This window comes from Aulonocara stuartgranti (genome assembly GCF_965226115.1).
Source record: "Aulonocara stuartgranti genome assembly, chromosome: 12".
Lineage (NCBI taxonomy): Eukaryota > Metazoa > Chordata > Actinopteri > Cichliformes > Cichlidae > Aulonocara > Aulonocara stuartgranti.
In genome coordinates, this window is record NC_138948.1 from 18,517,176 (window position 1) to 18,529,901 (window position 12,726).

General features: G+C 41.0%; 1 protein-coding gene across 2 annotated transcripts in view; it reads left to right on the top strand.

The window, feature by feature from the left end:
• The window catches only part of mlxip (MLX interacting protein), a 28,448-nt gene that overhangs the window by 7,715 nt on the left and 8,007 nt on the right, over positions 1 to 12,726 (top strand). Inside the window, exons 4-14 of one of the 2 annotated variants that reach the window (XM_082553980.1) lie at positions 202 to 291; positions 417 to 458; positions 4,518 to 4,761; positions 4,872 to 4,961; positions 5,139 to 5,233; positions 7,120 to 7,690; positions 9,389 to 9,495; positions 10,079 to 10,187; positions 10,274 to 10,407; positions 10,628 to 10,735; positions 10,841 to 10,968. In XM_082553980.1, the coding sequence (XP_082410106.1) occupies positions 202 to 291; positions 417 to 458; positions 4,518 to 4,761; positions 4,872 to 4,961; positions 5,139 to 5,233; positions 7,120 to 7,690; positions 9,389 to 9,495; positions 10,079 to 10,187; positions 10,274 to 10,407; positions 10,628 to 10,735; positions 10,841 to 10,968 (1,718 nt within the window). The remainder of the gene's footprint in view (positions 1 to 201; positions 292 to 416; positions 459 to 4,517; positions 4,762 to 4,871; positions 4,962 to 5,138; positions 5,234 to 7,119; positions 7,691 to 9,388; positions 9,496 to 10,078; positions 10,188 to 10,273; positions 10,408 to 10,627; positions 10,736 to 10,840; positions 10,969 to 12,726) is intronic. The other variant, XM_082553981.1, reaches the window with a different exon arrangement.

Sequence of the window (12,726 nt, forward strand, 5' to 3'; positions counted from 1 at the left end):
GTAAAGATGAAGAAGTTGTGATCATTGTGAGATGCACAGAGACTTGTTTTTTCTTTTCACTGAAATCATCCAGTTGTCCAGACACTCAAACCACTTTCTTGAAATTGATGTTTGTTTTCCTTTCCTGCTTCCTTTCTTTGTACCATATGCTTCTCATAGGCTTCGTTTTAGTTCCTATCTCTTGCCTTCTCTCTTTTCCAGGCCATCGCTGCAGAGGGGAAATGCTGGAAAAGAAGAATTGAAATTGTCATAAGAGAATACCACAAATGGAGAACATACTTTAAGAAAAGGGTGCAGTATAGTTTTACTGAAACATTGTTTCTGTTACAAAGATGCTGAGAAATTTTAGTAGACATGTTGTTTGGCCATAAAGCATAAATATTTATTTAATGTTGAACTTGTGAACTCTTTTATAGCTACAGAAACACAAGGATGACGACCTCTCGAGCTTACTTAAGGTATGCAGCATTGCAACATGCTTAGGTCACTAACAAGACGTTAATATTAACATAATCATTAGTGTCAACATCTAACATCTGTTCAGCCAGATATTGATACTGATGAAATGAAACCACACTAACCCAGTCAACTTGAAATTATTTGTACTTAGAAGATCATCTGTGACTATGCATACAAGGCACTTATGATTGTGTGCATCTAATTTAGCTTGTAAAACTATGTACTCACTCACTCACTCATTCAGGGTCCCATTATACCCGGCATGTGGAATATTGTCACCTCTCCCATCATTTCCGCCAGTCGTGCACTTCTCGATGTGCACGACAAAATGTGTGTCGCGACACCTGCACACATACCCCCAGTCATCACAGCCATCCCTCAGTTTGATATCCGCTCTTCAACGAGCCAAGCTGCGTGGCGGTACCTTGTTCCTCTCCTTCAGGGAACAGAAGTTATAGATATAACCGTTCATTCCCTTTCATTCGATTCAGTTGATTCACTAGGTACAGCACACAGGTATGGAACATTTCTACACGCCCCACAGAGCAGCCACCGAACTAGAATCAGACCGCCAGCGCTTTAGCGTGTGGTAGACCCAGCAGAAAGGACATCATGAGCCACCAAAGGGGCTGTGACATCCAAATGATAGAACTGAACAAAAGTAATGCCCAACTAGCTGCAGCACAAATATCATGGTCCTTTCAAAAAGAGCCCATGATGTTTCCATTCCCATGGTGGAATGAACTCTCACACCCTGGGGCAAAGCAAGACTCTTGGTGCTGTACACCAGTGAGATGGCTTCTATAATCCAGTGGGAAAGCCACTGTTTAGGCAGAGCAGGACCTCTGGCTGGATTAGCAAAGCAGACAAACAACTGGTCACATAAACTCACATTCTGAGTAAAACCAGAATCAAACGTTATGCCAAGGTTCCTAACAGAATTTTGCCAAATAACCAAGAGGTCCAGGTGTCTCATTTATCCCAGACATGCATTATTCTTGTGCAAAGATAATTATTTTAGTTTTGTCTTAATTTAACTGAAGAAAACCATCCACCTGCCAGCCACTGCTTAACAGTGTCAGGGCACTTTAACAAACTGTGGAGTTTAGACATGAGCGCTGATGTCGAGGTGTGAGTGTCAAACCTATGGTTCAGGAGAATACTGGAGCAGCTACCTGTGCTGTAATGCTGACTATAAATGGATGTGGTTGTGTGATGTCATCACACAACCATGTGAAAGGACCAACATGCCGGGTATGGTGGCATCCTCACCCATTCAGCACTGTGCAAAAGTTTGAGGTGTTAAATTTAAAGCGGAGCTTTAAAGAAAATGAACCTGTTTATTAGTTTTACTCAAACTTCAGCCCAAAATAAAATCTGTATTTGGTGTTAGTGATCATTCACTTTAAAACAGCAACTGTTTTTCTGGGGGTTTATGTCAGCTTCTGTTCCTTCATGCAATCCCAGACGCAGTTCATGATAAAATTTGAGCTCTTTGTGGAGCCTAAAACATTTTATTTTTGTTTTGATGTGAGTGAATATGGATATAAAACCCCACTCATCTGTCCTCAGTACTTCCTCCGTGAAGACGTACAGTGTCCAGTCAAAAGTCATACAAACTGATATTTTATTTGACTACCTGTAGCTTTAATGACGGCACACATTTGCCATGGTGACATTTTAATAAGCCGTTTTCTCTTTTCAGTAAATAATCTCAGGGCATTTATTTCTATCAACAGTTGCATGAATTTTTCACCAACAAAGGTTTTGTGTTGATGCGATTCGAGTGGCAGCTTATAGTGCTGTGAATGTCTGCTCATATGTGTAAGTGGACTCGTATTTGTATAGCACATTCCTAATGACGCAGAGTGCTCAACTCACACACACATTCATACAGCAATAAGCTTTATTACCCTGAGCTTAAAGGTGGTATGACTTACAGCCGTATCACTCTCTGGTTCAGTGAGCATGGCATTTCAGTATATTCAGGTAGTCAGCTGACCTAAAACATTGCTTAAATAGGCCTGAACAACCGGAGCAACCCCAGATCACAACACCACCTCCACTAGGGATCATGGATGCATTACTTCAGCCATTTCTCTTCTTACCCTGCTTCATCTAGTATTGGTATGAGTCCGATGTTTGTGCTCCATAGCGAAATGAAGTCTTTTTTTTTTTCCCAGTTAGTCTCACTAATTAGTGGTTTTCTCGAAGCTGCACAGCTGTTTAATTTCAGTCCCTTTAGTTCTCTTCTCATCATGTGTGGAAATGCTGTTACTTTTACTGTTATCAACATATCAATGACTTCTAATGTTTATTTATTTACTTTTTTAAGATTTAATTTCTCCAAATGTTTTTCCAGACATGATTGTTCAGGATTTCTTTTGATTTAATAGTATATTAGACAGTATTTAACTCAGTTTTACCCTTTTCAGTTTTTTTCTTTGCTTGATCTAGGACAATAATTTGGCTGAAATGGAGTAACACAATTTCCATGAGTATGGGATAGATTTTTCAACGTGGCTGTTTAAGAAATGAGAAGCTAATCGCTGCATCATTTACAGTCAAATAACATGTTGCAAGCTGAAACATAGTAATCACTGCAGTAATTATCCAATTATTGGAAGACTCTTGGCTTTTTGTGTAGTTACATCCAGGTGGTGACTTATTTTGGGGGCTGGCCATTGCATGCCTGTTGCTGAGAAAAGAAGGAATGGGATGGGAATGTGTTTTCCGTTTCAAAGATGAAGCCAAAATAATGCAGGCTATATCAGCGAGGGAACAATGTTCACAGAGGACAGAGGAGTGCCCACTCTGAGTCGAGGACGAGTTCCTGCCCCAAGTGGAGGAGTTTAAGTACCTTGGGGTCTTGTTCACGAGTGACAGGAGAAGGGAGTGAGAGCTCGACAGACGGTCTGTTGTGGTGAAGAGAGAGCTGAGAGTAAAATCGAAGCTCTCAATTTACTGGTCGATCTATGTCCCTACCCTCACCTGTGGTCACGAGCTGTGGGTAGTGACCGAAAGAACGAGATCACGGATACAAGCGGCGGAAATGGGCTTCCTCCAAAGGGTGGCTGGCCTCTCCCTTAGAGATAGGGTGAGAAGTTCGACCATTTGGGAGGGGCTCAGAGTAGAGCCGCTGCTCCTCCACATCGAAAGGAGCCAGTTGAGGTGGTTCGGGCATCTGACAAGGATGCCTCCTGGGCGAGGTCTTCCAGGCATGTCCCACCGGGAGGAGGCCCTGGGGCAGGGGACACTGGATAGATTATATATCTCGGCTGGCCTGGGAACGCCTTGGTGTTCCCCCGGACAAGCTGGAGGAGGTGGGTGGGGAGAGGGAGGTCTGGGCTTTTCTGTTTGGGCTGCTACCCCCGCAACCCGGCCCCGGATAAGCAGAAGAAAATGGACGGATGGATGTTTTGAGCTGCTTTTTATGTGTTGAAAAAGTATTCAGTATGGAGGGATCATTCGGACAAGTTCAAATGATTTACGAGATACAGAATTTGAATAAAAGCTATTTAGTGATTAGGCTGTGGAACAGCGGAGCAGTGACCCAGCAGTGACAGGAGTTTGGACAGGATCCTCTAAGATCTAGAGACTGATGGTGGTGAAGAGGGAAATGGAAGCTTTGATGGGGCTCTGAGACACCGGGGGGAGGTGGAAGTGCATGAATGCGAGTCTGACATTACAATGACAGAAGAGCACTGAGATCTGAAGCATGCAGGAAGCAAGCTGATTGGGTCATAGAAGAAAATGATTGGACTAGAGTAATGATGTCAGTCTTGAGTTTGACAGCATGGAAAAGTAAATGTAAACAATAAATAAATAAATTAGCAGCCTGCTTGAATGTAGATCGAGGTTAATCTTTTAGGCTTCACTTAAAAGACTGAATTGTAGCTTGTATCGTTTAAAAAAACCAAACATCTAAAATGCATAAAATGAAATTTCCCATCAAACTTTTGCACAGTTCATGTAAATGAGGAGTTCACAATACTACGTGATGCTGCATGCTTGTGTGTTGCTAACTGGTGTGGTTACTGCATTTTGAACGCTCAAAGGGGCCGGAGGAGCAGTTATCCCTGTTTGGGGAAGTCTCTCCAGACATGCTCCGTGTCTCCTTTTATCAGGATGAAGAGGCCGCTGCACGCTGTGTGACTCGTCGTATGATTACTGAAGCGCCTGCCCCCATGGAGATGGACAACCTTTTCGATATGGACGTTTTGATGTCTGAGTTTACAGACACATTGTTCTCTACGCTGGCCTCACACCAGCCCATACCCTTCCCTAATCCGAGGGAGATTGGTAAGAAAATCAAGAAAAGATATGCTTGTGGAACTGGATCTCTTATATTTGCATAAACACAGCCATGCCGTGGCCCTTACTCCCCATAACTCTGCCTCTCCTGTCCAAAGCTCATGCAGGGAATGCTGACATGATCCAACCAGGACTCATCCCGTTACAGCCTAACTTGGACTTCATGGACTCATTTGATCCACTGCAAGGTAACAGTAAAGCACCACCCACAGCTGCATTAGGACTTGACACAGACTAATAGTGCACACTGTACAGAAATCAAGCACACATATTCTAGTAACTCTGCTACAGCAGTTGACCTAGCCTAACGCAAAAAGTAGTGTGGTTTTACTAACCTCTAGCTAACATAGAGACTCTTGTTCCAGACTTATTTCACAGCCTCCGTCAGCCCGCCTTCCCCTCTGTTTCCCCCACTGCATCATCTGTCACCCCTCTACCCAGCAGCAGCTCTCAGTCACAGGTAAACACAGATCCAAGGCTCAGTCCCTAACACACACCACCATAAAAACAGTCTGTTCAAGGAGAGTTTTTTTTTTTATTGTCTTAGATTTAAAATTTCTTTGTATTTCTCCCACGTCTGCCACCAACTTTCTGCCTTACTGTAGTTAGACAAAAACAATGAAGTAACATAATAATATTACTAAACTGTTTACACAGCACTTTCATACATGACTTGCTCAAACTGATTAACATTTAATTCATAAAATTTTCAATAAAATTGTGTACTCTAAATAGCTCTGAATATTTGGCTTTTTTTTTCATACCTTCCTCCTTGAAGTTTCTCAAAAGTTTTTTAATCAGCCATGACTTGGCTTTAGTGAAAAAAATGTGTATCTTTTGGGTCCACGGTTAATTGTTTCTGGGTCCCTGTATGAATTTTAGCAACTCAGACAGTATAAAGGCTCATCATAGCCATGAAAAAGATATGCAGCGTTCGTGAAACCTGAACCTGGTTGAACCAGCAGACACTTTCAAAAGTGACATGAAGGTGTCACAGAGTTGCTGCACATCCATAATGTGAAACTCCTGTTCAACCACCAGTGCTATGGAGATCTGGTGGCTGTGATATTTAAAAAAGGAGATGAATAACAGAGTGTGGGTGAGAAGAGGTTTCATCCTAAAATGGAAAACCAGGTTGGCTAAAATGGCTGGTGCCACCAAGGCAAAGACTAGTGCACTGCCGGAAAGCTTGCCTCAGGTATGCTTTTATCCACACCTGACTAGGTGTGGCCAATTAGCACCAGCTGAAAACACTGAGACGATTAAAAGCTGCAGAGGGACGTAACACGGTGCTCAGTCGGTACAAAGTGTACACCACCACCACCACCAGCCTGAACCACTGATAGACAATAGATCATTGCTTTTATGTTACTTACCTCAAATCTGGACCCAACCACTCGAATGTTGCAGCAGAAATCAAAGCTTAGGCAACATGTTTTTTTTCTGTTGTCTCATATTGGTGAGTCTATATGATGGTCTTCTGCTGCAGACCAGCTGCTCTAAGAAATGCTCTTTTGTATACCTTGGGGTATTGTGTCACTGTTGCTTTTCTATGAGCTTAAAGCAATCTGGCCATTTTTCTCTGACGTCAATCAAGACATTTTCACCCAGAGGAACTCCTGCTAACTGGATATTTTACCTTTTTAATCATTCTCTGTAAACCCTACAGATGTTTTTGTGGGAAAATCCAAGCAGGTCAGCAGTTTTTAAAAAAACTCAGAGCAATCAACATCGATGCCACGTTCAAAATTACTTAAATCACTTTTCCTCCTCATTCTGAAATAGTTGTACTTAATAAAGTGTCCAGTGAACTTGTTTAAAAAAACAAGAAGCTTGTTTGACAATTATATATGCACACTGTCATAGTCCTGTCACTGTACTTCACTGTAATTGACTTTAGAAAACCAGTATTTGAAGACAGGACACGTACTACACTTTAAATACTCCATAAATAATCCTTTGGTACAGCACTTAATAATTCTGTTAAAACTATGACCTGTGAAATGAATAAAATAGTGTGGCTCAAAAATAAACTTCAGTATGAAGCAAATCAAAAATCTAAATAAGGTGAAAATATTTTTAAAATAAAAATTTCAATAAAGTAGAAACTTCAAATGAAAATTAAGGTACAGGATCAGTTAGCAGTGAGGTCAGTTATTAATTATTCAGAATATTTAGTATTATAAATCATGGATCCACTCCTGAAACTTTTACTACCGTTAGTTAAAGAGCAGGTATAACAGATGTGTCATCATACAGTCTGTTTACTGTCATAAACCACAGAAGTGTGTCTGCTCTGTGTCATATTTTACTAAGTGTGCTTGTTTCCTTTTCATCCCTTGCCAGGCCCAGTTAATGTCCTCCATGCAGCTGACAACCAACCCCATCTCCCCTTCTAGCCCCATGTCTGTCCCCTCTCCCATGGCCAGTCAGTCAGGCGGTAGTAGCGATGTTGTCTATGCGCACAACTACATGTCCTTGTTCCCTGGGCAGGTGGCGCCCAGTGGTCAGGTTCCTTCTGTCGCTCAGCCGTTATCACATGATCCTCTGGTACAGTGCCTTCCAGGTCAGGACATGGCCTCAGCAGCACCCATGGTTACCTCACCCTTGAACAACACCTCAGTCTTGGATGAGACTGTAGCGGCATCTGTGATTACGCACACAGCCTCCTCTGTCACGCCGAGTGACTCTGCCACCACCTTCAGCCACAGCTCGGATTATAGCACCTTATCTGCACAAGCGCCAGGTCACCCATCCCATCTCCAAACCGTGGCTCCTCTGGCTGCCACTTCTGTACAGCAAACTCAGACTTTTGCTCTGCCTCGACCTTTACAGCCACCCAGTGCCAACAAAAGTCGGCCCATGCCAAGGATCGCTCCTGCTAACACCCTTCCCTCGTCTCAGATCATCCTCACAGGTCTGTGGTTTCTAAAATCAAGATCAGTATTTTATATCTGTAAAATAGAAATGTAAAATTATCATTTTCACCACAAGGTAGCGCTACAGTATGTCTAATGTAATGACTTAATGTTGTAACACACATATTTGAGTTACTGTAGCTTCACTTGTGTTAGAGTTTTAAGGAAAAAAGTACACTGAGGTAGTTATTTCAAGTATAGATGTTTTCATTTTAAATATGACAATCTTTGTAAGATGTATCAGGAAAAGCTGCTGAAAAGGAGGTTATACTCATCGATGACATTAAAAGACAGATGTAGTGTGCTGGTCTGAAATGCCAGTGTGGAAGTAGCCTAAGCCAGGAGGAGGCGAATCACCCTTTTGTAGAAAACCAAGACTTATTTGATCTTTGAGCTTAGCAAAATGTTTCTGATGAGCTCATCATATCAGTCGCTTCATTTTGTAAACTACAGAGCTACAGTTTCATTGTACTGTGGTCGCAGATTTTGAAGCCATCCTGATAACCTTCTCCCACCAACGATGTGGAGATCCAACCTCTTTATATCCAATTAAAATCAAGAGATGCTCTGGAAAAGAGTAGAATTCTTGGAACAGAGTTTAATACACTGAATCATATGAACAGCAGGAAAAATACATACAGAAATCTAGCAAGAGAATTACATAGCAGAAAGCAAGCAAAGCAAAACCCCGGGGTGTACAGCCTTGAGCACAGACAGTAGAGCAACTCTGAGACGGACAAGGAGAAACAGCAGAGGGGAAAAAAGTACTGGGGGTGTCCACTGGTCCCCTAATATATAGGGACCCGTATCCCCGCCCCCTGCTGCTGGGTAACTTTCCCACCCGCCTTCCAGCCAAACACAGCTGCAGGGGTCAGGTAGCGGCCAAGGTCTAGGCCAAAGGCCAGTCAGGACTCTGACTACCCTTTCGATTTGGCTTATCACAATAGGTCATGACACGGTCAAACATCACACATTAACCCTAATTATTAAATCTTCACAATCTTATTTTATAATTACATAGGTTCTTAAAACACTTCTCTGTGTGTGTGCGTGTGTGTGTGTGTATTTTATCGTGATGTGTTCAGGATCTCTGTTACAATGTTACTGTTTTGGTTGTGCTGCATGAAAGACGTTGAGTGTGTATTAGGGAAGGTTGGTTACCGGAGAGTAAATTATTCAGGACAACTCTCCCCTTACATTAACTGCCCTGTTACTGTACCACCTTAATATACCATGGTGAAGCAAAATGTCTTGTGCTTAAGACTCTACATGAAAGTTAAAATATATATGTTCAGTGCACATAGATATATAGTGTATATAGTTACATAGTTATCATACAAAAATCCACCACAGTACTATTGTGCAAAGTACAATGACGATAAAAAGTTAAACTACACTAAACTTGGGTCTCCGTTAGAGTCAAAAAGAGTAAAGATCTGGGTTTAGGCAGTAGAGTGAGGTTGTCTTTTGATTGAAAAGAAGATAATAGATAAGCAAAAACTGTACCCTAGTTTCTAGGTCACATCCACAGTTTGTCACATTTGGTTTCAAAAAGCCTCAAGAGCTCCTGTCCACAAACCAATGAGCGAGGTTAATGTGGCTACAACCATATTTTATATACATCCTATGATTAGATTTCCCACAGAGCTTTCAGATCACTCTGTAACATTTGTGTATGTGTGTGTAAATCCTCTCAGGCCCTTTCCCAGGTCATGCCAATGCTGTGATTGTTACACCCACACCACTGAAAGCAGATTTGGTCCCTAACACAGGTGTGGTCATCACTTCTCCTGCTCTTGGACCGGTATGTTTGCAGCTTATTGTTTGAATTTATTTCCTACAGTTTTGTTAAATGAATAAATAAATAAATAAATGTGCCCCTTATAAATTGTAAGGTTTTATATCATATTATAACAAAACAAATCTAATTTTTACCATGTCTTAAAAATTAGGTAAGTACAACCTCAGATGAACAACAAGACATGAGAAATCATGTTGTTTGATAATTTATTTTGGAAAAATGTAACCAAAATGCAGAAGCAGTGTGAGAAATGTGATTCTATAGCTTGCAGAATCACATTTAGCAGCAATAACCTAAAGTACATTTTCTGTGCCATCTTCAGTGTCTCATATCTTTGTGGATTAATTTACACTCTTCTTTATAGTGTTTGCAGGTATTTGTTTACGCACACATCTCTTGCCACACTAATTGCCACGTTTTTAAATCCTTAACTGGTCTGGCACCTGTATATTTGTGAAATTTGTTCGAAGGCCGTCTTTTTTATTTTTATTTTTTATTTTTTCTTTAAGTAAAGAGGATTGATATTTATTGCAAAGTTTCTTTCATGTTTTTATATTTATTTTTTGGATATTTTCATGTATCTCAGGCATCTGGATTTCACGTCGTGCCTCAGCCTCAGAAGTCTCAGACGATTGTTCCCAAAGAAAAATCATTTTCCTCTAGCCGCAAAAATCAGAAGGGTTCCTGCAGTGTTGGTGAGAATTAATTCAGAAAGTTACTTTAAACTTCACCTCCACAACGTGTTAAAACCTGTTTTGTTTTTTGTTCCTTTTCTTTTCAGTTCCTAATCAGCCACAATCTGGACAAAGGTCGCCCTGCGGGTTAGATCAGGTTCCTAGCCCACAGTCGTTACCCAGCCCACAGTCATTAATCAGCAGTACCAGTCCAGTTTTGGTGAAGAACGAGCAACCTCAGGTTTGTATTCGTGTGTTTTCAAACATAAAACTCAAACTTAAATAAGTTTGATCATGTTTGAATAGGACTGAAATCCAACTTTACATGTAAAACATCTTAATTAACTGAGATTGACCTTAATGCACGGATTACACCGTCATGGGGCATTTCCGATGTTTCTTTTTAACATTGCATACAATCTCCATAATACTGTCTAATCCTTTGTGCTGTTGTATGACAGATCCGGAGGACCACACACATATCTGCTGAGCAAAAGAGGCGATCAAACATAAATATTGGCTTTAAGACACTCTGCAACCTGGTTCCTGCTCTAAAGTCCCAATCAAATGTAAGCAGGCGTACCTGTATGTTATCATGAAATGTCCAGAACCATGTTTGCCTCTAATGCCTGATTTGTTAATTAAAAACATATTTATTAACTTTGTGCTTTTAGATCAGTAATGCAGTGACGTTACAGAAGACAGTGGAGCACATTATGAAGCTCCAGCAGGAAAGGCAACAAATGCAGGACGAAGTTAAGAGACTACGAGAGGAGATTGAGGAGCTCAACACCTCCATTAGGTATGTTTAAACATTTTGTATCATGTCTTAAACATTGAGCACTGTGCACAAGTCTTTTATATTTCAATTTTTCTTCTAAGGAGCCAGAGTTTTTACAGTGGTCTTGAGTAATAGTTCTCCTGGATTTTTGATGTTTTTTCAAAGTTTATCTTTGGACATTGGCTGCTTTTTCACATTTTTTCAGTCCAGTTCTTGCACATGACCATTTTCAGAGCCATGTTTTATTTGTTTAAGCTACTTAACGCTGAACTATGAATCATTCAAGGATACAAAGGTACCTGAATCAAGCGCCTACAACTTTAAAAATAATCAGTTTTAAATTGTGTCTTTAGGCACTTTGTCACTAAAAATAAATTATTTGATCCCCTTTTTTGTTTGTTATGACTTAGATAATACAGTCTAACCAAGTCATATCATTAAAAAATGAAAAAGTTGTTTAGCAATCACTTTTTCACACAGGGCCATGTGTAGGTCCCCCCCCCCCCCCTTAATAATAAACATCTTCATTTAGAAAATGCATTTTGGGTTTACTTATGTAGTCTTTGTCTAAAATTTACATTTGAAACCTTTAAGTGTGGCAAACACAAAAAAGAGAAAATCAGGAAGGGGGTAAACACTTTTTCACACCACTGTATCTAATTAGCAACAGCTTTTTCATCATAACAGTGATCCCAAACACACTGCTGAATGTGCTGATGCAGCTTGGTGGATTGCCGGAGCATTATGACTACCGTAGTCAGGAGTCTCGTGGAGTAATCTGGGTCCAAAACTCCGTCTGTTTCAGGTCCCAAAGTCAAACGAACACTGTGGCATCACCGTCTAAATGATGTGCTACGTAATCGCTGGCGACACAGCTACGTTAGCATAACATAAACACAGTGAAGCTGGAGGATAAACGCTAACTTTTTTCCACTCTATAAAAGCTAGCGTGAGGGTTCCTGATGTTTAGGGACAAATGCAATCACATGGTAGGATTCTGTAAACGGACCAAACTTCAGTCAGTAGAACAACTGAGATAATCCATCCACAATATGAGATTAGTAGTGATGTACTGTTTTCCTTTCAGATCCGATACCAAGAAAATTTCAGGGTGGTATCCACGATACTGATCTGATACCGATACTTTATACAAAAATGTAATGTTTTATTGTACAGTGGTCCCTCGCTATAACGCAGTGGATTTCACCTATGACAGGTTATTTTTGGAACGTAACTCCTGCGATAAACGAGGGACCACTATATTTTAAATTATGGCTTCATAATGGTCACAGGACATCAGACTACTTGTTCTTATTGCTTAATAATGCAGAATTATCATACAGACATAAAAAACCTGAGGTTGTGTATTTGAACACGTTGCCTGCCTGCAGCACTATAGGACTCCGCAAGAGATGTCTGTCTCGCCCTAGCGGGACCTGTCCCACTCCTCTCCAGTTCACCTCAACATAAGTTTCTCATATTCTGTGATATGATTTACTCTGAGGTGTTTGACGAGGTTAGTGGTGTTGCCACAACACCTCACTGTCTTGCCACATGTATCGCAAACCACGTCTTGGCTGTTTGTGAAGGTAAAATACGTCCACACATGACACTGTTTACGCTCAGCCGTTGTTGTGAGTGTGCACGCCAAGGGGCTGCGACACATTTATACAACCGTATTTCGCATATGACCATGAAAGGCAGAAGAGGAAGTAGTTCCTTCCAAGTTAGACGATCCAAATGATATAGTTTCTTTCCACTGTGTTCCTGTTAATGATA